Genomic DNA, 24,166 nt, shown 5'->3' on the forward strand with positions numbered 1-24,166 from the left:
AAGAAATTGCTCTGTCGAAAGCTTCCTTGCTATCCCGATGAAGAGAGGGGGAAAGAGAGAGCAAAGGGCTGAGAAGGCCTGGAGAACTGTGGAGCGCACGCCAGGCAAAAAAAAGAGGAAGATAAAGACCTTGCTGACATATAAACACCTCTGAAGCAAAGCAGTCAAAATATCATTGAAAGTGAGGACACAAAATTACCAGGGATGCCAACTGCAGTGCAAGAAGGGCCAGATAATGAAGAAATTCGACAGTATGGGATAAGTTACTTTAAGCATCCTAGCAGGAGTAACTCACAGGCACAGCTTTAAAAGCAAACAACTAAACAAGCACTCCAACACTTCAAACTCTTACCCTCCCTTCCACGTGCCACAGAAAGGTGTGTGTGTGTGTTGTATACAGCACAGGAAGGGAGAGGCAAGTGCACTACCAAACTGTGTGCTTGGGGAAGGAGGGAAGTGGCAAACACAGCACAAAGGGGATATTCTGCTCTTTCAGGCTGTGAGGTTAGGCTCCTAAAGGGTTATATTTATCCTGTGTTTCTTCTGACACTTGAAACAGTTCAAAGCTATTAATTTTTAAAGCACAGCATCTGTTTAGCTTTTTTCCTAACAGGAAAGCTTACACACCACACACTTACTTCCACGCATACACACACGCACATTTACATGCACATACTCAAAGGTACATTAACACCCCTCTTCATTTACACCAACGTACCCACAATTTCCATGCACGCTAACAGACACATACACCTGAAACAAGCTCACAGGCCATTTAATCACACTGCTATGCAAAACCAAACCCCTGAATTGTCCATACAGGCACATAAATTCATTTTCACCAGAACCACCCCCTCCCCCTTTCTTTACTTTAATCAGTTCACTTCTATATATCTATTTATTTAATTTGGGAGGGGGGCAGAAAGAACTCATCTTGATCTGGCAAGAGTTGATAAATAAATAACAATAAAAATAATAAATAAAGCAGTCAGCATGCTTCGAGTGTTTACAGACTCATTACCCTGTAACGATGATGTGAAAGAAGGAAGAAAAAAAAACCCCACCCCAATGACAAGGGGGGAGGAAACCCACACAGAAATAAATATTTAAGCAAGTGCTGCCAGAAGCACCATCTGCTGAGGCACTAATAATAATAATAATAATAATTTTTTCTGTGGTCTCTTTTTTTTTTTTTAATTATAAATATATGGGGGGGGGGGAGCAACCCAACCCAAACTAGCTAAGTAAGAGGTTTTGTTTTGTTGTGCGAGAGAATGGATTATCCCTGGGCAGCTTTTGGCAGTGGCTTTGGCAAACTCATTAAGCTAATTATGCAGTACAGACACAGAGTGTCGTGTCTTTCTCCCCCCCACCCCTTGATTTTAAAGCTTTAAACTGTTTTTAAAATGGTGTGTAAATTGAAGGGAAGTGGCTGTGCTGCCAACAGGCGGCTTGGGGAGCTTTTTAAGCAGGATGTGGTGGCCCTTAGCTATCTCACAAGCCTCCTTCAGTTACCTGCCTGACCCAGGGGAAGGGGCTTGCAGCGTGCTGTGGAAAGTGGATGTGGGTGAAGTGTTTCTGTAGGTCTCTGGTGAAGTTCAGAGGTAAATGTTCCATCCCTGGCAGCATTCAAGGTCAGGCTGGACAGAGCCTTGTGTGACATGGTCTAGGATGAGGCTCCCTGCCCATGGTGGGGGGGTTGGAACTAGATGATCTTAAGGTCCTTTCCAACCCTAACGATTCTATGATTCTCTTGCTTGAGGGTGGAACCTGGCGACAGAAAGGGTGGCATCTCCTCTCTCACTGCAATTCCTCTGCAATTTCAGCAATAATAGGGTGCTGCTCCTTCTGTCCCATGCAAAGACGGGCTTAAACCTTCCTCTGCTCTCCAGGAGATTATCAGTTGCCAAATGCATTAGAGGCACTGCTGCTTGAGTGTGGTGGTGCAACTGTCCTCTCTTCCCATGTGGTCTTTTGTCCCCTCCTCCTACCTCAGGGATTTGGGCAAAAGGGAGGAAAGGAAATCACCTCTCATCCACTCTCCAGCTAGGGAGAGCACTGTTCCCAACCTTTTCCCCTGCCTATGTGCCAAGATCTTCCCTTGCACCTTCCTAGCTGCAGACTGCCTCCCAAAGGCAGATTCTCTGGATCTGGCAAGGTGGGAAAGCACAGTACGTATTTCCCTCCCCTCTTGTTGGTAAGTGCCCACAGTGGGAACAAACCCTTCAGTTTTATCTCTGGAGAGAAGTGTTTGCTTGCTTCCCTGGCTGGTGGCTTTCTGTATATCAGGGACTTCTACAGTAAGCTTTCTCACAATACAGACAGAGGATTCAACAGGCCAGGGGCAAAGGCTGAGAGACCCTTTACACCATGAGTGCAGGAAGGTGTTATGCAATAATCTCCTCTGTCCCTTTGGCTCTCATGATGTTACTCACTGTCTCACCACAACAGCCCTGGGCTCCCTCTCAGCATTGCTCATTCCTGACCTAAGCCTGCCCACACCTGTGATAAGGTGTCCTAGTTTGCACCTTATTCAGTGAGGGTTTCTCATACAGATGAGCTGAAAAGTTTTCTAGGATAAACATCCCACACTCATGCTAAGACCCGCCCAACCCCTGAGTTACTTGTGAATTCCTCCAGCCTAGACTCTCAAAGGTGAGATGTTCTTTGCTTGCCTCTTGCAGGCACCAGGCGTGGTAGGCGGAAAAAAGCTGGAGACAGTGCAGCAATGGACAGAAAGAGCAACAGTCAAGAGACAGCGCTCCCATTTAAATCCTGGGCTTCTGCAGTGAAACATTTTTCCACTATTTGTCACACGATCTAACAGCTCTGGGGAGCTGAGCATGCTCTTGGCATGCTTGTACACCTCTCACAGCTACTGCTCTCCCAAGCAGGAGAACAGAGCAAGTACAGATGCCAGAGGGAAATGGAAGTGCCAATGACTGGTTTAAACACTTGATCCAGATGGACAAGACCTGATCTCTCCCACCACCATTCCACCCTCTTCCAGCCCTCTCCCCAAGAGAGTCAAGAATTTTGCCTACCTGGCAATATACTTCTGGTAAATGTTTACATCTTCGCTGACAGCTGGTTTGTCAGTGGGTAATCCATTCCTAATGAGAAACACACAGAGCAGAGCTGGTTAGCAGGCAGGAACAGGGCACAGCCTAAGCTCCTTGGTTCTCTCACACACCACTGACGCATCTGGAGAGACGGCCCAGGAAAGAGTACCCAGCAAAGCCATCCATACATTTAACCTACTTCCTCCTTGCCCTTCAAATCCTGTACCCTTTTCCTAGGGAACCGTAGCCCACCTACCACCCCTCCTGTATACTCCCTCTTTGTGGACTCAATTCAGTTTGCTGGAGACACTGAGAAGGCCAACCATGAAAATCTGCTTCCACAGAAAAACCCTAAATACCTATAAAGAAACAAGTGATGGCTGCAGGAAAACAAACACCTCCTTAAAGCACCTTGCAACGCTGCCCTTATTTGCATGGAAGGGCCATGAAGAAGAGTCTCTGTGCTTCAGCAATGCTGTGAGCTGCTGCACATTTCCTGTGGCCACCAGGCACCATGTGCTGCTACCTGGTACCAGCAAGCTGACTACAGTACCCGAGATAGGGCTTTAACTACCTCTTTTTTCACAGATACCCCAACTCCAACAGCTGGGCAGCAAAGGTATTTATGAAGAAAAACCCAACCCAACTGCACCCAACTGTCACATAAACCTGGGGTTACTTAACATCATCAGGAAGAAGACAAAAATTACATCCTCAGTGAGTTCAGCAAGAGGAAAAAGAGATACAGGGCCAGACTCCAGCCTACCTAAGAGCAAGTGGCATACCAACACAATCCCAGGCAGACTCTATGTGTCCTTCCTTCTTAGTTTTGCCCACGCCCAGCCTCCACTCCTACCCATGACAGCTCTGTAGCCTCGTTTAAACAAGGACACTTTCACGGAGAGTTCACTTGAAGTAGGTAGATTAGTTCCGGGAAGGTTAAGAGCATTAGATGTCAGAGAAATTAAACCCATGGCTAGGGCATACGTGCATATGCTGAGAGTAAGAGGTAATTCCTCCCAGGTTATTTGGTCCCAGTGGCGACTGTGAATAGAAAGCCAGGTCCCAAATACCACAGTTTACACTTCCTCCACCAGCACAACTAATAGGCTGCTTTCTTTTGTCATGACAGCCTGTATCTAGTAAGCAGCCTGAAGGAGAATGGATCCCCTTCTGTATTCTTGTGTGCGATCAGAACGCTAGGAACTGCCAGGTTGAAGGCCATGGTCACTTCCATTCCTGTTACAGCCCCATCATGATGCCCCAATTGAGGAAGTACTGTGGCTAGAGGAGAGACCACCATAGTGCTGCAAACCCACACCTGCAGGCAGCAGAACATGACCAAGAGAAAGGAAAGAAACCTGAGATCCCAGTGCAACACCAAGGCAGGTAAGAAGAGGCACACAACCACGCAAGCACAGTTCTAGGACAGCCACTGAACTGCAGGCAGCTGAGCATCCTGCACACTCTTCAGCCACAGAGCCCCTGGCCAAGTCACCCATCACAACAAGGCACTGTGCCTACAGGAATATTTACAACACTTATTTTTTAGTAACAGGAGTCTCTGCCTGCCATCTGGAGCACAGAGAGGGCTCATCCTGAGCAGGGGCCAGATGGAAATGTTAATAACCCTCTGCCCTTTCCCATACACCTTAACCATAGGGCTCTCAAATCTGTCTGCAGGCAGCTGGGAAATGACTGTTGCACATGGAAGACAAGTATCATTAACTCTGCCTTCCAGGTGGGGAAACATGGGAAGTGGGGAAAGCAGACCTTCCTGAGATTGCAAAGAACATTCAAGCGAGGATACAGCCCAAGGTCCACATATTAAACATAAAACAGCCTTCCTGATTACCAGAGGACAAAGTAGTAGGACGTGTGTAATGGCATTTGCCACAGAAGTGCAGGACAGAGGTCCTAGACTTACTACAAATGTCCCCATGGGATTCACAGCTCACAACAGTCCCAGGCTCACAGCAAGAAACAAGTAAATCCAAACCATGACAAGAAAGCAGAGAAGTCCCTCACTTCCTCTCCGTTTGCAGCCTCATGTGCAGATGTAGCTTTTCTACAGCTACTACCTCTAGAAGTCACGTTACAAAGTAATCCAATGTTTGGCAAGGCCTTAAGATATCTCCATTCAGACAATGGCATCACTGCAGATTGCCAGCAACATGTGTAGGAGGTTATTAGTGGTAATTGAGCTAATGAGCTTGCCCAGTCTGAGGGGTAATTGAATCACCTCTATTTGTGCAAGGAACAAGTAAATTGAGAAGACACAGGCCTGGCCCCACAGAAGTTGTATGTGCATAACTCCTATGAAAATTGATGGGAATTAGGCACCAAAATGTCTTCTGAGATCTGGGACAAACAAAAAGCCCCATCTTGCTAACAATAAAGTCAGCAGAGTTTTGCCACTGAGTTAAATAGCTGCAAGAATAAGGTTTTAGTACAAACACAGCTGGATGCCTGGGGAACCCAAAGAAGGAGAAAGTAGTTACAACTTTGACCTTAGAGTGCTGACAGCACCATGTTCCTTCACCTTTCATTTTAACATATAAACATAGAGTAGTAGGCTCTAGAGTCATGGCTGTGACTGCTGATGGCAGCCTACATCCTTAGTGCCAATAAAACAGAGATATAAGGTGCAACAGAGGAGCAGACACTCCAACAGAGAGCAAAAAGAAACATCACACATACAATGCAGTATTTATCATCACATGAACTGGAATTGCCCACTGATCCACACACAGACTTCAGCGATGATGCCCCACTAAGACAAAGAAAACTGGAAGGCCACTTACTTTACTGTAGAGACTGTTCCAGTTGTGATGGAGTCTGTCTTGGAGAAGGTTGACTTCAGGTACTCAGGAGTGTTGAATGACAATGAGACGGACTGCTCTGGTCCAGCCACAGGAGTGCTGCTGGGGGTACTGGCGAGGGGAGCAGGAGCCAGGCTGGGTGTTGGAGCTTTTACTGGAGTGAGCTTCTGAATGTTCCTCACATCATACTTGGAAGGCCGGCCTACCTTGCCTGTCTTGAAGGCGATGGCTCCTCCCATATCTGGGCTTCCTTCTCCAGGCTTGAAAAGGTGCAAGTACTTGACGTTTTCTAGGTCATACTTGGAGGCCTTCTTGTAAGTGTTGCCATTTTGTGGCCTGATGCTCTCACCTGTCTTCAGCTTCTGAATGAAGAAGTCATATTTGGAGGCCCGTGACATGAGGCCCTGCATCTGGGAACTGCTGGGAGAGGGCAGCGGCAGGATGGTGGCTTTGGTCTCCGTCAGCATGGAGGCATCTGCACCTGGCACCCGAATGGGCTGTGCCAGCACTGAGGAAGTTTCTTTGCCCAGCTTGGAGCCCAACTCCTCAGATTTGGCCAAGTGCATGGGCCAAGAGAGCTGCTCTCCAGCTTTCAGTTTGCGGATGTACTCCTCATACTTGGAGAAGCGGGCCCGTTTGCTCATGGCATCTTCACCAGGGAGAGAGGCAGCAGTCGCAGGGGCCTCTGAGGTAGCAGCATTCAGCTTGTCAAAGCTGATCTTGCGAGCCAGCTCATCCCTCATGTTCTGGTCATCATAGCCAAACATGCCCAGGAACTCATTCATGGTGGTGGCCGCATAATCTCGCAGCGATGAAGCTTCCCCTGCAGAGAACCAAAGTGAGAGAGTCATACAAGGCGCTGATATTTCTTCTCCTCCCATGCAGCAGCAGTAGCAGGGAGGGGGAGCAAGGGGAGAGGGGAACATGATCTACTGACGTTTGGCTCACTTGTTAGGTTTTACGACTCTTAAATTAATTTGTTTAAAAAAAAAAAAAGTAATTAATACTGGGGTAAAATAAAAAGAGTTCATCAATGCCAGGAAAATCAATTTCCTAAATGTTCTAGCCGATGGCTTTTCAGTACATTAAACAAAGTTTCATAAATGTCTCTGCACTCTTGCCTTGGCCTAATATGAAGAAAAAGTAATTTTACTGGAAGTGAGACCAATGCCAATATGCCAAGCTTTGTACAATTCTGTCCTTGTGTGTGTTTGTATATGGAAGGAGGTGCACAGAAGATAGATGGCAGAACATCTGCATGTGCAAGGGAGAGGGCAGAAACATGTGAGATATGCTGTGTGCTGGTGAACATCAGGGCTCAGGGCAGGCAGGACAGCACAGTGTGAGATGGAGAAGGGAGACAGGACAAGACAGTGTGTAGGGTAGAGCAGGAGAAGGGCAGAACAAAAAAGCACAGAGTAGAGAAGGAGAGCAGGAGAGATGGAGACTAAGGTGGGTGAAGAGCAGCAGAGGCTACAGGCATGAGAAGCTTGGCAAGGAGTGGAGAAGGCAAGACAAAGAGAGATGACAGCTCCCCACTGCTGTTGAAGTCCTTCCCTTCCCTGACAATTTTGTAAGAGTTCTTCCTTCTCAATCCCAACGGCTGGAGAGCTACTGCTCTCCACATAAAAAGGGGACACAGTTCAGTGAAGGCTGTGGTAATCTACAGGAACGTTCCCAAAGCAACCAGGAACAACTTTCAGTAAGGGGAAAGTCCACACAGGTGCAAAATAGGTAGGGAACAGCCTTCTCTCCATCCAGATTTGGACTGAGGACAGAAAGAGATGTTGTCCTGATGTGGACTCCAGAGAGGGGGAGAAAGCCTGTTCTCTGAAGCCTGGGTTGGGAAAGGGCAGGAAGGGGTTAGTCTACCTAAACATGATCACAGGGAGGAAGAATGAGCAAAAGCTGTCCTTCTTTGGGTCTCTCCCTCCCTTCCTCCCTTCCCTACTCCCTCAGGCAGTTTCACAGGCCACCAGGAGGGGAAGAACACACATCTGGAGGTCACCCAGTATCAGTGTAAAGGAGGAAATAAAGATTACTCTGACGTGCCAGCTTGGACTCATTTAGGCTTCAGTCTGACATAGCGCTCCTCCTCCTCTCCCTCTCACTTCTTCCTGCAGCGTAAAGATTTACTGTGTGCAGGAGTCCTTCAAACCTCCCTCGTCATCTTTTCCAATCACTCACTCTAGCTCTCATGGACATGCGCACCCCTTTACAGGGAGCCAACACAAGCACATACACTAGCAGCAGAATGGAGGTCCTGGTCAAACCAAACCAGCACTGCCTTGATACACAGTGGATAAGGAAGGTACCAAGGCATAGCCACAGAATAGGTGAGCAGATGCAAAGCATAGAAATGGTGCCCTTAGGATTTGGAGGACCTGACAGCCAATGATGTCACAGAGGCATGCACATACATGAGAGCATTCCCATACACACAAGACCCAGTCAATGAGCAAAATTCAGCTCCCACAAATCAGTTTCCACAGGACAATACAGAGGAAAAGACTGCCTGTAGTGGGCACTAAAATGGGCAAGACCATAAAGCTCATACTCCCATTTCATGCCTGGTAGAACTATGTTCCGGTGACAGAAGTGCTGCAGTATTAGTTCCTTATGTATATGGCAAGTTAGAAAGGCAATGCAAAGAATATGCCTGAAGCAGGACAAAGACACACTTGCTAAGTGATGGGACCTGGTATAACCCCAGATGACTTTTCAGTTCTGGGCACTTAGGCCCAGCATTCTGGATGGGATTTTGGGATGCCTGACTTCAGAATAAACACCCTCCTAGTTAGAGAATGGGTGACAGTGCCCCTGCGGTGGCTGGCTCAGGTCGTAGCTTTCTGTAGCACAACCTCACAGGTCACTATTAATCTTAAAGGATGTTAAAAGCAGATTCATGCCTCACAGTGTCCAGTAACAAGACTTGTCAGAAGGAAAACACTAGGAAAGGCTGTATTACTCCATCCTCAGAGGTAGGATCATTTCACCTGTGCTTCCCCACTTGACCCTCTCCTGTGGCCCTTCCAACACCTTACCAAAGCCATCAACTTTATCTTTCACACATGGACGTACTAAATAATTTCATCTTACTTTAAAGCAGCTCTCCTTTTACCTCTTTTTCTCTCTACCTCCATTTCAGTGTAACCCTATGGCCCAACAAAGTGATTAAACCCATAAAATCCCTATTGGGTCTAACACTTCCTTGTTTCTGTTAAATCTGCTTTCCCTTGTTCTGCTTTTCCTTTCTTTTTGGACCTGTAAGACAACCCCCTCGCTTCCTTCACAATCTTCTGATCTCCAGGCACTGCACAGAAAAGCTCTAGCTGGCCTGTGCCAAACTGCGATGGCAGGAAAAATACCACAGAGAAGATCTGATAAGAAATTAAACTGTTAAATGTGATTTTTACTAGCTTTAACAGCTGCCCTGAAACCCAGCCAGTGGGTACCTTCTTTGCTACCCATGCGCCTTGACCTCAACTGGTACAAACAATTGAATGCAAAACCTAAGATTAAAGGAAAGGGGGAGTGTTCAGACCTTTTTTTGAGCTTTGCAAAGCCTGAGCTTAAGTTCAGGATTCACTATCCTGGATTTAATCCTCTCACCCCTGCCAAAACACCCTGCATTCTGCTTTTCCTTTGCGCAAATTCGGCTGCAGGTGATCACAATACCCTCGCTGATCAACTGCTGCTCAGCCCTTCCTGATCCACATCCCAGACAGTTCCCACTACTCGCTACCCACCGAGTACACCTTGCTCATCTCAGCACAAGCCCACCAACAAACCTCCTAAAGCCAAGACAACCTTCACTTATTTGTACCTAATCAGAAGCCTAGAGGCTCTTCCAGCAGAGGCACTTTAGGAGAGGGAGCTGTCTCACCACAGAGATGGTATGAAACCCAGTCAACTCATTTCACATATACTTTTCAAACAACAGCAAAGGGGTAATCATTATTACCTAGTTGATAGAAAACCCTCCTCATATCTATGTGCAGACAAAAGTTAAGCAGGACACTGGCTGGGAAACAAACCCCAGTGAGAAGTGCAGCCACGGAGCCACAGGAAGCCTTGTCCCTGAGTTTTCTCTCCCCTCCCTGCACTGCATTTTTCTCTCCTTTGTGATAATAAAAGGGCTCCTCTCCCCTTGCTGCTGCTCTCCATTTGTGGGCATTGCCAAAGAGCACAGATCTGTGTGTCTCAGAGCAGCTATCGTATCACAAAGGATCCGAAGCTAGCAAAAAAGGGTCTAAAAATAGCCTGCAGCAGCACACTATATATGGAAGGAAAAGCAAAACAGCCCAAATGGAGTGCAAGGTCTGGATACTGGGGGATGGGACATCCCAGCCAGAGCTCTGTCCTTTATTCTGCTTGTGAGGGAAAACACGTAGAGTTGGGGACTATAGAAACTGGCAGTCATCATGCATGTTCTCCCAAGCGGAGTCTCCCCAGGAAATTATGAAGAGAAACCCCCACCTTGTCAAAACCAGGGCCAATATTCCCTTTCTAAGACACTTAGCCAACAGGCTAAGAAAAGAAAGCAGCACTTTGACAGCTTGTACAGCGGAAAGCTTCTGGTGACTACTTCAGCCCACTATGTAACAGAGTAAAGAACACGGGACTGTATAGGAAAATCTCCCTGGGTATGTGTGCGTCAGTGAGATGGTGGAAAGGGATCTCTGTCAGAGACTGTACTAGGAAACCTAAATGCTATATATAAATGTGTGTAGAGAAGCATGGGTCAATCAGTGGGCAGGAGAGGGTACATGAATGAATGAAGAAACATATCAGCATGTCCAGATCAGCTTCTGACAACCATCTGCTGACAGACAACAGCTTTGCGACTCCTGAACGTGTTTCATAGCTGTACCAGAGAGGGAGGCGCGTAAGGCAAGGCTGAGCACCGACTCATAGTCCCTTCTTTCCAGAGGGCTCAGAAAAAGGAACACGGATGGCCCTATATGCATGTCCTCCATCTTGTTTCAAAGCAAGAGGATTGAACAGCATAGACCAAGTCTCTGCGAACTCCTATCTCATGCACAATAAGCTTCACTGTCTCACCCTGACAAAGTGGCAGGGGTTTGGCACTGGACTACAGGATATGAACAGTAGCTGAAATCCCATAAAGCAGGCCGTGTGAGTACACACCGGGATTCCAGGAAGCAGGAACCCTTGAGCCCCATATAATCAGGATTGCTTTCCCTATGGACCAAGGAACTGGTTTCCTGTGTGGCTCTTGCTTTTCACCCAAGTTTCCAGCTGATCAAAGAAATATGGGTTCAATTTTAAGTGCTGCTGAGCACTGCCAGCTCTGTATCCTCTATGTCCTCAGAGGGAGCACAGGCATTAAGAACCCTCAAAACCACATTCCTGCAATGACTCCCCTGAAGCCGCACTGACCAGGAGGGAAGAGCTGTATTCCTCTCCTCTGATCTGACTGCCTCCTGCAACCACCCAGTTCCCAGGAAAAAAAACCTCCTTTTTGGTATAGGCAGTTCCAGATCTCACTGGAATAAACTGGTCTGAGAGGACCCAGTGATGAACAGCTTAAAATCCATTTTCTGGAACACTGACAGGAAAAGACAGAAGAGGCAAAGAACTCTGTCCTTTCCACAGCAAGGGATGTTTCAGTTTGTGCTTTCCAGGGAAATGTTGTGAACGACATTTACAACAGGGTTCTTGAAACAGACGCTCAAGACCTGGCAGCACGTCTGTTTGCAAGTCAAATCCCATGGGGCTCTATATGTAAACTGGACGCCGCATGTGCCATTACCTGCCTTAAACATAAATAAGCCTGCAGCCCCCCATGAGCACTTACACATTTTTGCATAGTCCTTTGACAACACAGCCCCACAAAGGCATTTTACCGAGAACCCCTACCCCGGTGCGAACCCTCAGTTCCTTTGATTTCCCCCAGTTTGGTAACATATTTTTTATATTTAAGATTCCCTCCTTTTAGTTTTCGTAGCAAATAAAAGCTGTAAATGGGGTGGGGGGATTAAAACAAACTAAAAACAGAGTCCAGGCACAATCACCTTGTGTCTGGGAACGACAAGGGCTTTCCTATCAAAGGAAACTGAAGGTCACACTTTTCCTCATTGATCTTGCAATGTTTGTTAATTACTCTGTCACTGATGTGGCGAAGGATAATTAAACAGCTCTGTTTATATCTTATATGCATAATTATGTGCGCTGCCACTGAACTCGTGAAGACTAGAGAATGTGCCTCTCCAGAAGGGGAACGGACAGACGGAGATGAGCTTCGGCTGCATTATTAACAGGAGGAGGAAAACATGCGCGCACACAAAAGAGGGAAAGTTTGATGGATTCACAAAGTGCTGAGATCAGGGGAGGGGTGCATGCAGGTGGAGCAGATTAGGGGGAGATCTTTCTATTACAGATTCAACCCAGCTGAGTGACAAATCGGGGAGGGAGCTGCTCTGACTTAATGAGAGAATTCAATTTACCCTAAGCCTTTACTAAGGCTTAGCTTACTCATACACACCCCAAAATCAGTCTGGGGGGAACCTGGGTATCAGAAAGCACGAGAGGAATTCATCTAGGGTTTTTCCCAACATTTCTTGCTGAATTCAGTTTTTGAATCCTAGAATGGTTTGGGCTGAAGGGATCTTAAAGCTCCTCCAGCTCCAACCCCTGCCACGGGCAGGGACACCTTCCACTGGAGCAGCTTGCTCCAAGCCCCTGTGTCCAACCTGGCCTTGAACACTGCCAGGGATGGGGCAGCCACAGCTTCTCTGGGCCCCCTGTGCCAGCGCCTCAACACCCTCACAGGGAATGAACCACAAAAATAAGGTAGAAGCTCTCTGAAAATCAACACACACAGAGCCCGTGGCCAGCACCCTGCGCCCAGGCTGGCACCCCAGACAGAAGCAGGAGGGATATAAAACGTTGGACCCCACAGTTTCATCAGCTCCAGCCCGAGCTGCCTCAGGAAGGAGACACCGCCATGGCGGGCAGCAGCCCCTCAGTGCGGGATGAGGGAACGGCCAGCAGCAAAAACGGATCGTGATGGGTTACGTGCTGGATTGCTCTCTTACAGCTTCCTATTTACACCCAGAAGGGGTCTGGTAGGCAACCAGGATCAGTGACGAATGCAGGCCGTGCCTGAGGGCAGCGAGCTCCGAGCTCCCTTGACACCACAGTGCCCAGAAGCTGAGGGCGGCAGCCGGGGCTCAGCTGGGCCCATACGGGATGTGCTGCTCCCCTGGTCCTGCCGTGGCACTGCGCAGCCTTCCCCCCGGGTCGGGCCCGGTCTGATCCAATCCCATCCCATCCCATCCTACCCATTCCTGAGGGAAAGCCGCCACGCTCCGACCGTCTCCCGCCGCTCCTTCCAGAACCTTGGCCCGCCCGCCCGCTCCCGCCTTCTCAGGTGCGGCCCCGCCCCGCGCCGCAGCGCCCCCTGTCGCCCAGAGACCCCCCCCGCCCGGGCAGCACCACGAGGCCCCCGTTCCCCCCCCTCCCCGCCATGTGCAATGCACGGCCGGGAAAGAGCACGGGCCACAGCGATCTCCATACAAATGGGGGCATATAGGGATGCTGGGGATGGACTCTTCATTAAGGACTGTAGCGATAGGACACGGGGTAATGGGTTAAAACTGAAACAGGGGAAGTTTAGGTTGGATATAAGGAGGAAATTCTTTCCTGTTAGGGTGGTGAGGCACTGGAATGGGTTGCCCAGGGAGGTTGTGAATGCCCCATCCCTGGCAGTGTTCAAGGCCAGGTTGGACAAGGCCTTGGGTTACATGGTTTAGTGTCAGGTTCTCCCTGCCCATGGCAGGGGGGTTGGAACTTGATGACCTTAAGGTCTTTCCAACCCTAACTATTCTATGATTCTATTCTATTCTATGGTGTGAAAGTGTCTACAGGGGCAGATCTACCCTACCAAGGGATGTAGGATCACTTTTCCTTCTCCAGGGAAAGAGTCATCCACCCTCATCAATGCCCCTCTTGGGAAGGGGAGGCTGGAGCAGAGGCAAACTCAGCATGGTCCTGAGAGCAGAATGCCAGGACTCTGCCAGGGGATTGAGGCTTCACCCTCCTCCTTGGCTGCCCGATGCAGACAGCATCTACATTGACACAGCAATGGCTTTGTCTGTCCCACAGATAACACAACCCTGGAACTGCAGGAGAAAGGGACAGAGGACTCACCTGAGGCAGTTCCTCCTCCCAGCTTGGAGCCCGTCTCGCCACTGGAGGACCGGTAGGCATCGTCCTTCAAGGCTGGCCCATCTGAATCCCTGTCATCCAAGAAGTTGCCATCCTGCGAGCTCCTCAGAGCATCCGCCTCATCCCCGTTATCTTCCTCGTCGCTGCAGCCCTTGGGCTGCACCATGTAAACCCCTTCGGGGGGCACCTCCGCGCTCTCCTTACATTCCTTGCCCTCCACTCGCCCCAGCAAGGGCTCCTCGTTGTATTCCCCATTCACCCACTTCTCAATCACCTCCCTCCTTTTGTCCTCCTCGATCTTCTGCACGCGGCTGAGTCCATCTGAGAACTCCGACCCCAGCTCCTTGGTCCCGGGCTGAGGCAGGTCCTTGTTGCTGCTCTCCCGCTGCGGGCCCTTGTCCGCCCGTGCCTCGGCTCCCCCGTGGTCGAAGACGACCTGGCGGCTCAGCTTGGCACAGATGGCATTTAGCTTCAGGCCGCCTTTGCGCTTGGCAGCCATTGTGGGTTTTCCTGAGGCTGCGTCAGTGCATATAGTTCTTTCAGCTGGAAAGAGAGGGGAAGGAAGCAGGGAAGGCCATTAGTGGGATCAGACAACTTGAACCCAAACAGCAAATGGCTGGTCCCAACCCAACAGGGCTTCAGGCATGGCCAGTGTCATCCTCTGAGAGGTGGCACTGCCGTCTGTTTCCTAAGCTCTGAGTAGAAGCCCAGCCAGGAGAGCCTGGTGATGGGCATGTTCTGAACTTTCTACCACTAAAGGATGCCTCAAGCAAGAGGCATGTATTTATGGTGGGACTGAACAGGGCTCAAAAGGCACCAAACGTCTCAGGCAGGTGAACAAGGTAGGGACCAGCCTTTGCTCCTGGATCAGGCAGGGTATGAGCTCTGGTAAAAGCCTGGCTTGCTCTCCCTTCAGACTGCAGCACCACCCGCTTTTAGGTCCCCAGCTCCATCCCAGATGTGCTAGCTGCCAAAACCACACCAGCCACAACTGCACCGAACCACATGCAGCAGGGAAAGCAGCTTCCCAAGCCTAAACCAGGGATGGTGAGGAACTCCCTGAATGGAGTTTGCACATAATCTCAGAGAAGAGAACCAGTATGCACCAGAAAGAACCAGTACTGAGGACATGAGCCCCCCTAAGTCCATGCACTGGAGCACCAGACTGGTGTGCAGTGGTATGGGAGAAAATCGGGTTGGTATGATTTGATCAGGCTCCTTTGCCTGCTCTCACACAGGAAATTCTGCTCTCACACTTCCCAGCACAATCAGCTAATTAGTGTGGGTTTGTTATTTTAATGTAGTTTATTCATATGTGACAGCTAGTAAAGGAGGGGTAAGAGAAAGTGGGGGGAGAAAGGAAGAAGGTAAGGTCTTAACTTCAAGGTCACGCAGAATCTTGAACTAAATGGTTCCTATCAGAGTCACTTGCATAATTACTGTACCAACAATTAGCAAGATTCACTTGCAAATAAAGGCAAAAAACTGATTCTAAAGCAGCTATGTTGTCTCATTCCCCTCTTTATTTATGACACCTCTGATAGAACCCAGACTAAGAAGGGTTAAAGGTCCCAAGGCAAGAAACGTGCACACAGCTGGGCTCTTCCCCAGCACACAGTGTTGCTAGGCTTGCCACTAACACTGCACTGGAGATACTGTTGGGACGTTGCTAGACGTCCCTCCAAAACCCGCTCTTAGACTTCTATGTCGTGCTGACAGAGCGGCCAGAGAGCAAACAGAAACCGTCTGCAGACCTCGAGAGGTGAGAACGGGTTCCTCCACTGCACAGGAGTCCCTCGTGGCAGCTCAGCCTGCACCTCCCTGTCACCAGCACAGAGGTGCTGCTCCAGAGAAGAACAGAGAGATTAATCAGACCCCCTACAATGCATCCAGAAGCCATCATGACAGCCCCTAATCCCATAACATGACAGCCCAATACAAACAGACTGAAACTTTAGACCTGCTGTCCAAGAGCCAGAGAGTGGCTGCTTAGCATAAACTCCTGACAGCTTCAGACACGCTTCCCTGTCAAGGTTTGCAAGGAAAATACCCCCCCCAACAAAGTTATCAGCCCCACACACACAGAGGCAAACCAAACTCCCCTCCTTTCCAAATGCACACCCCCCCGGCACTAACACCTACGTGCAATCATGCTTTCACGCAGGGAAAGCACACGTTGCCCCCGAACACATACCTCCCCACCTAGAGATTAGAGCTGTTCAAGAGCTGTGTGTATGTGCTGGCACGCTCCACAAGTGCAGTCAGACACGTACGGGTTAAGAAGTCCCATCTCCCCCAAAATACATTCCCATACATTTCCCCACGCATTCCCCTTTCACACATTCCCCCCGCACACGCACGCAGTCCTCACGCATACAGATGGGCACCGGCAGACGCCCATCAAGCTGCAAAAGTCTCTGTGTGCTGGCACCTTCCCTTCCCATCACATTCCCACTCTATTTAGGGCAGAAAGTGAAGGCCGATCCTATGTGCAACTGGTACCACAGAGGGAATCTCGGGAGGCTGCTGTGAGCTCCAGCTGGAGCCCAGCCAGGACACCTACAGCTCCCGCCTGTATGCTCGGGCGAAGGGCCAGCGGAGCCTCGGTGGCTGCGGGTGGGTAGGACGGTGCCCAGGGTGTGTGCCCATGGCTGGGGAACGGGGTCAGCACTGAACGGCTCTCAGCGCTGCCTGGTGATTCCCCGTTCCCACCATCCCCAGCCCTGCTGAACGGGTGAGCTCAGCACCGCTCGCAGCTGGAGATAACTGGGAGGCAGACACGCGGCAGCCCAAATCCCCGCTGTCCTCCCCCTTTCTGCAGCGAGGGCAGGTCCCATTATTCTGGTCTGGAGGTGAGCAGCCAAGTGTGTGCACCAGCCGGCAAATGAATATATAAATATTTATTCAAAGGAAGAGAGGAACAGACGTTCCCGAGGCTGCACTTGCCGCGTACGCAGCAACTCCACGGAGCCTGCAACTTGTCTTCCGTCCCTGTTCCTGCCTCCTGCCATCTCACACACCCTGGATTTGCCCCTCTGCCTCCCCAGCTCCTGCCTTTCCCCTCTACATCTTTCCTGTCCCTTCTCCTGGGTTTGGGACTTCTTTTGAGCACCGCAGTTCTGCTCTTTAACACTTCAGGAATCTTTTCCTGAAGTTTAAGTTAAACATGAAGCAAGTTCTGAAAACATACATGTTCCCTGATCTGCAAAACTAACCCCCCAGAGACCTTCCAGAGGTGGGATTTGCTCTGCAGCACCAGGGCTCTCTGGTATCTCCATCCCATCTATGCACATGTGGCTGCGGGAAAGCAGAACTCCCAGCTTCTGCCAACCAACTCTCCACAGCCTGGGCACATCATTTTATCTTTCCATTGCCTTATTTCCTTGTGCGTGGAATAGGAGGGACATTACTTATAACTACTTATATCAACATTCCTGTTGCCCTCCTTTAGCCTATCAATTTCAAAAGCAGAAGGGAAAGAGATGCTTTCACCTTACAAAGGGATGCTAGAGAGGGGACCAGAGCATCTGAGTTTGGTTCACTCGGGCAGCGGGAGAGGAACTGAGCTGCTCAATGAAGGACCCTTGTACCTACCCGAGGTTGGGATTGCTGTACCCCCAAAGCCAGACATAGGCTCCCTCCCCCCGGGCTGAACTCCCCACCCCAAATCACCCTGCGTCTCCATTGCACTGTTTAAAGATTCCAGGCTAAGTAAACATCCCCCTTCATTTTCTTCGTCTAAATAGAACTGTTTTGATTTCGCATCAATCTGAGGAAGCCGTTCATAACCTGAGCCTGTCACACGGGCTTTTCATCTCTGCCCAGGACAAACTCTCCCACATGCTCTATTTACACTGAGTGCTTCCTCTGAAAACAATGCCACCGGGAGTTTACTCCGTTCGCCCCCTCCCCACACCCTGTGAGGGGACACCGGCTCCCTCCGCTCCGCACCCAGCCCCGTGGTGTCTCGAGAGCAAACCTCCCTTTGAAGAACAGCTACAGCTTGTCACAACCAGGCCTGGCAGGGAGCAGGACAAAACCCACCTCACCATTTGGCTGCCCTGTCCCCCTTGAAGTGCTCAAAAGCCCAGCTCTGTCCCCAGTGCCCCTCTTTCCCCTGCACTCCACGTGCTGCAGTGCCCAGTGTGCAGCCCCGGGCTCTCTCCCTCCATGCAGTCCCTGAAGCAGCACCTCCTCTGCCATGAAATCCAAAGTGTGGGGAGCTTCCAAAGTGGGCACGGCTTAGCTCTGCCTTCCCCCAAGGGAGAAGAGGGGCTGAGGGGGGCACAGCATGGGTGGGAATGAAGGGCTTTGCAGCATGGACAGAAATAGGGCATCCTGGGCAAGGGACAAACGCTTATGTGAGGACAAGGTCTGGCTTTGCAGGAAAAGAGAACCAAAGTCTGGCTTTGGCTTTGGGTCAGTGAAGAAACACAGCCTGGTAGAGGTGGGAAAGGGTCCAGGCTGTAAAAGAGGGGCATGTGGGGCCTGGATGAACCAGCCTGCGGAGCTCAGTGGTGTGGGAAGAGCTGGGGGTACAGGCAGGACCCCGATGGATGGGGATGGGGTTGAGGAGGGGCAGAAGAGGAGGGGCAGAAGAGGAGGGAAAGGAGAAGAGGGGCAGGAGGGCCGGTGCTGCAGGGAGAGGGGTGCTGGCTGGGGAGGGCCAGCGCGCTGTCACTTCAGAGGGCCGGGTACGTCGAACAGATGGAGCTTTCATATTCCTATTGAAGAGTTTTAAGCCCAGCTGAGCAGCTCCGTTCAAGAGGGAGGTCCCAGTGCCAGCTTTCCAGGAGCTGCAAGCTCTCATTCGATTAATTATTAACAGTATTATTTGGGGCGGGGAGGGGGAGGAAGCAGGGCTGACATGCTGCACAGTCCTTTTCTCTTTTAACCACTCTGGTGCAAGCTTGACTGGAGAGACTCCAGTCTGCCCGGGAGCCCCAAACAGGGAGGGCAGCACTGCTCGCTGGGTGAGGATGCTCCTAAAGCCTCTCTACACTTGAGCCAAAGGTTTGGAGCTTAGGACAGAGCCAAACCTTCACAGCAGAAGGCGGATGGGGCATTGGGCTTCCCCGGAGCAAGGCCCTGGTTGTGCCCAGCCACACGCCAGGAGGAGGCAGGGAATGCAGCCAAACACTCAGCCCCTTCCAGAAACCACTTCCATTCCAGCACAAAGCCTTGTGCATTATCCAAGGCAGGGTGAGGGCAAAGGCAAAGGCAGCAAGGCCCGGGTATGGCCCACAACGCATGAGAGTGGATTTAGTGTGTGTTTTCCCCTCTTCATTTTATCAATAAAACATTTTATTGCTTTTAGCCCAGGAAATGACCTTGGATTAGCAGATGCCGTCTCTTCTGGCTGACCTTGGGGAGTTCACAAAGGCTCTTTAACAGCCTCCTCTGCCCTGCAAGCATGGATCCCGCCTGTGCACAGACGTCTGCATGAAGCCAGGGAAGCCCTCGGTGCGAGAGCCGGACCCGACAGGCTCCAGCTCAGCAACGGGCAAGGAGGAGAAGGAGAATCAAAGACGTGGGAGGAGAAATGAAGCGAGCAGCCAGGGTGTCCTTACACACTCCCTGCTTTCCCAGAGCCCTCAGGGATCTCCCCACACACCCCATGCATAAACCGTGGAGGAAAAGCCGAGCACTCTGCTCTCGTGCTCATGTCAGTGCAGCCTGCCTGCATTCAGCACTGCTTGACCTTCCCCTGCCTGCCACACTGACACCTCCAGCCACACAAGAGGCCGCTTTGCTCCCTATTTCCTGACCCAAAGGAGCAGAGACCAGTACCAGTTCCCTTCAGCCTGTCCTGCTTCCCTTTGCTCAGCCTCAGCCGCAGAGTTAAGCTGTGATTTGCTGGTGACAGTGAGGGACAGCATGCAGACACTGGGCAGTGAATGACAGAAGATATCCTGAGAGGAGGGGAAGCACCGGGCTGCTGCTGGGGCTTCTCCAGGAGAAGAGCTCATGAACACGGGGAGCCCCCCCTTCCCCTCAACAGAAAATAGCCACATCATCTCTGAATGGTGTGTATTTTCAGCGCACAAGTGTAATTACGGAAGGAGGGAAAGGGACAGGAGAAACCGAGAGGAATTTTCCTCCTCAAGGGAACAGAAACTACAAGCAAAGAGGGCTCTAAGCCAGAGTGAGGTCCCTGCACAGCGCACGGCAAAGCCTGCCAGGGTGCTGCAGCAAACAGCCCATCCTTGCTGCCCTGCCTCGCTAACACAAGCCTCTCCCTGCATCCCCCTGCAGTGTCCACTAGTACAGAGCAGAGGGTCCCCATACCCTCCTGCAGACATCCCCAGCTCTTCTTGTGCCTCACGCAGAGGGAACCCCTCCTGGTGTCACGGCCAGGGTGGCTTTGCCCTCCTCAGAGCGTGCTCCCAGCCCCCAGGTGCCTGTTCCCTCCAGCCGTGTCCTCCTGAAGAGCGAGCCCTAAAGTGTTAACGGCGATTGGTGAAATGGCACAGCAGATTGCTACAATAAATAATTTACTGATATTTATAAATATTCAAATCAGCAGGCTTCAGAAATTGAAAGGGGGGGGCTGAGCTGACGGGGAGGAGGGGTGTTGGGGGGGGGGGGCTGACATTAATTCCCAGGCTCTCCAAATTCATTTGAGAACTGTTTCTCATTTCAAACAAATATTAAATCTTTTGGTGTCAAGCCTCCAAAATAAAATATCAAACAGAAAGTCACTACCCTCCTGGTGGCTGACGCCTTGTCTGCTGTGACACTGGTGCCTGTGGCCCTGTCCCTGCTGGGGGAACAACCACAGCCTGCACTGGCGAGGTGCCTGTGTGAGAGCAGAAGGTCATCCAGCCATACCTGTGACACAGCCCGCTGCACCACCAACCATCATCTGAGACAGGAATTCCCCTTATCACCACCTAGAAGACCTTGCCTTCATCTTCCAGGGGATTCTCTAAATCCCATTAGGAAGAAAGGGCTGAACATCAGAGCAATGAAGGTGGAGCCAAGACTCCTGATCCACCATGGGAACATGGCCTGGCAGTAAACACGAAGCAGGGGGTCAGGGCTCCTGACTTTCACTCTTGCTCTGGAAAGGAATTTGGTTTTCAAGACTGAAGCTGGAGGTTAAAAGCCAGGAGCACTGGCTTCCAGCCTAGTTTCCAGTCGTGATGTAACCACCAGTCTCCCCAGGTTTCCATGCCTTAGTTTCCCCATGCAGAGGAGGAGGAATGAGGACGATTACCCACCCTGTGGGCTGGACATTTACTCAGTGCTTTGAGACCTCCATCAGCACTCTGTCACTATGCTACATACTTACTGAGCCTTTTCCACCTCTGAGCATCCTACTGACCCTTCAGATGTCCAAGGGAGATGATCCTGTGTCCTCCCCTGGACCACCCCATTGGTAACGCCAAGCTCCAGCATGGGATGAATTTCCCTTAGATGAGTAATGGCTTTTCTAATGCACGGGCAGGCTGTCAGCTTCCCTACTCCCAGTGTTTTATGGGTTTAACTGAACGGCTCTGAACTCCCTAGTAAGAAATAAAGTTATCCCTCAGCGTCCCTTCTAAACATTTCACTCAGTGCAAACGGTGTTTAAGAAAAATGAGGACATATTTCTTCTTAAGGATGCAGTATCCCCCTTCAGAGGCCTAATTTATGCCATATATCACTGGCCAGGGAGAGAAAGGCAGCACAGACCTCACACTAGGAGTGAGCTGGCCCTAGCACAGCCTCTCCTGCTGCAATGGTGCAATGGGCTGCAACTCAAAGTCCTCCAGAGTCCGCAGAGTCCCCGCTGGAGAGCAGAGCCCGGCTGCGGGCAGCAGAGCAGGACGGACACCGGCACTGCGCCTCCTCCGCTGCCGCAGCGGCACCTCCTGCCTCAGACACCTCCCTCTGCACCACCCCAGCCTGCATGGCCCCCGTCCTGCTCGCCCTGCCCCACGGCAGCCTCCACGCTGCCTCCTCACCTGCCGCTGACCTGCTCTGCTGCCGCTCCACCAGCTCTTCACAGGCATTTGGCACAGCTGGTGGGGAAAGTGCTTCAACTGCGAGCAAGGACAGCACTAATCCTTCTTCACAGCTCTTTAGTAACGCACGTCTGAACCTTTTCCTGAGCAGATCGCAAAAATGATCCTAAATGTGCTTTGATCTTGTCCACCCCTCCTTACTCTGAGAGCCGCCAAGGCTCTGCTGCTCACCCCCAAGTGCCCAGACAAAGCTCCTTGCCTCTGCCCTTCCCTTGCCCTGCTCTCCACTCACATACCCTGACCCTCCAAAGGACAAGAAATAAGCCCCTCTTTCTGCATAACAGTAAGACAGGGAACTTCCAGAATTAACAAAAGGAGCAGGATGGAAAGAAGAGGGGGAAAATGGGAGTCGGGAACTTTGGTTCTCCTCCCTGCTCTGCTCTGAACCCACTTCTTTTCTTTGGGCAAATATCACCCAGGCTCCCATTTTGCCCTTAACCTGCTGGATCTCAATCAGATGGTCAAAGGTTTCTTGCCTAGCTTAGCAGGCCCAGTATCTTGTTTGCAATTTTAAGTGCTACTGCAATTCAAGTCACAGCAGAGGAGAAGCAGTGATTCAGGACAGTTTGAAGCTCAAAAGCTCCTTGTGTCCCACTGCCAATATTCTAGCTCATCTGTCAGTTATGATGTTCCAACAGCTTCCTCCTCTTGGTCCTGTGAAAACCTGCTCTCAGAGCTTCAGCCTAATGCACTGAGCAGGGTCTCGCTGCTCCTTGGGAGCCTTCTGTTTTCAGTCTTCCCTTTCAGATAACATAAAGCCAAGAGGATTGGCTTCTCTGATCCAGTTTCTCCTCCTTGCCCTATTTATTTATTTATTATTAATTCTTTTAGTCCAGTTAAAAGGTTTACTATCCAGAGGAGCCTAAGTGGCCTCACTCAGCCTAAGTAACTCTATAAATCAAGCAGAACTGCTAACGTCTACATCACAATCCTGCCATCAATCTCCCCACAGGTTGTGAAGAAAACCAAGGGGAAAGGCGCAAAAGGGAGAGTGAAGAGTAATAGCTCATCACCATCGGGTCCCTGCAGGCTGGCTGTGGCCCTTGGAAAACTCCCTATGAAGCCAGACATGTTGTCAGGACAACTAAATGCAAACATAATGCCTAACTTCACCTCCTGTAGACACACATGCACACTGCGGGTGCTGTGCCGGGGTACAGGGTGGACGCAGACAGAGGGAGGGAAGGGGTGGTGGAGAGCAACGAGGGCTGGGAAAGCCTCTGCAGCAGGTTCTGCCATGGCATCCAGCTCCCAAGGAAAGAAGAGGAGGCCAAGCCGTGAGCCTCTCTGAAATGCTGCACAAACCCCTGTGTAAATGCTGAAGGAGATGGGGCAGTGAAACATCAAAGTGGTAAAGAGAGAACCAGACTTAGCTGTAAGCACCGACAGTGGGGAATTAAAAGGGCCTGGGAGAGACAATGTGGTTCTAAAATGACAGTTTCAGAAGGGAATTGCTCAAAGTTTCATCAGTTCCTCTTGGTGACTATCTTTAATGAGAATCCAAACCCACCATGACCCAAGTCAGTAGAGAGGAGCTCCCTGGCTTGAGGCTGGGCTCAGAGTAATCCTTAATCAAGGGCAGGGGTTAAGTGAGCCACCTCCTAAACAAGGGTCCCTGCAAACCCTGGTTGTAGCTGGTAGGTGGTTTAAGAGCAATTTGCAATCCCTTTCAGCACTATTAAGCTCAGACCCAACAAAGAATGCAGACTCCTAATTAATTGCAGTGGGAAGTCAGGAGCTAAAAGGGAGTTGGGAGCCTGAATGCTTGTTGCATCACTCAGAAACACAGGGCCAGGAAAAGTTCATTATTGTGGTCTTTCAAGGTCCTGCAAAGTAAATCAGTGTGTTAGCCCACATGAGGGAAATGAGACCTCAGCAAGAGCTGCATGACAGAGGGCAAACTCGAGCATCTTAGCCTTGCAGCTTGTTTTACATCCTCCCCACAGCCCTCAACCGCTGCCTGAGCTGCATGTGAGCAGGTAAAATGCTCTGGGCTTGGTAAGCAGAAGGGACACTCAGATATTTTAGAGGTTTCTATAAACCCCAGGTGGGGCCGGGAGTCTTTCTGGAACCCAAAGAG

General features: G+C 50.5%; 1 protein-coding gene across 8 annotated transcripts in view; it reads right to left on the reverse strand.

Moving 5' to 3' along the window:
* Positions 1-24,166, reverse strand: part of CASZ1 (castor zinc finger 1) — a 280,280-nt gene that overhangs the window by 33,438 nt on the left and 222,676 nt on the right. For all 8 annotated transcript variants that reach the window (XM_061347954.1, XM_061347952.1, XM_061347957.1 and 5 more), the window contains 3 exons: positions 14,060-14,620; positions 5,867-6,707; positions 3,045-3,113 (listed from right to left, as the gene is read on the reverse strand). In XM_061347954.1, the coding sequence (XP_061203938.1) occupies positions 3,045-3,113; positions 5,867-6,707; positions 14,060-14,620 (1,471 nt within the window). The remainder of the gene's footprint in view (positions 1-3,044; positions 3,114-5,866; positions 6,708-14,059; positions 14,621-24,166) is intronic.

Source organism: Neopsephotus bourkii, unplaced genomic scaffold (genome assembly GCF_033783945.1).
Source record: "Neopsephotus bourkii isolate Nb327-2 ecotype Australia unplaced genomic scaffold, CSIRO-AGI_Nbou_v1 NB_333, whole genome shotgun sequence".
Classification (NCBI taxonomy): Eukaryota; Metazoa; Chordata; class Aves; order Psittaciformes; family Psittacidae; genus Neopsephotus; species Neopsephotus bourkii.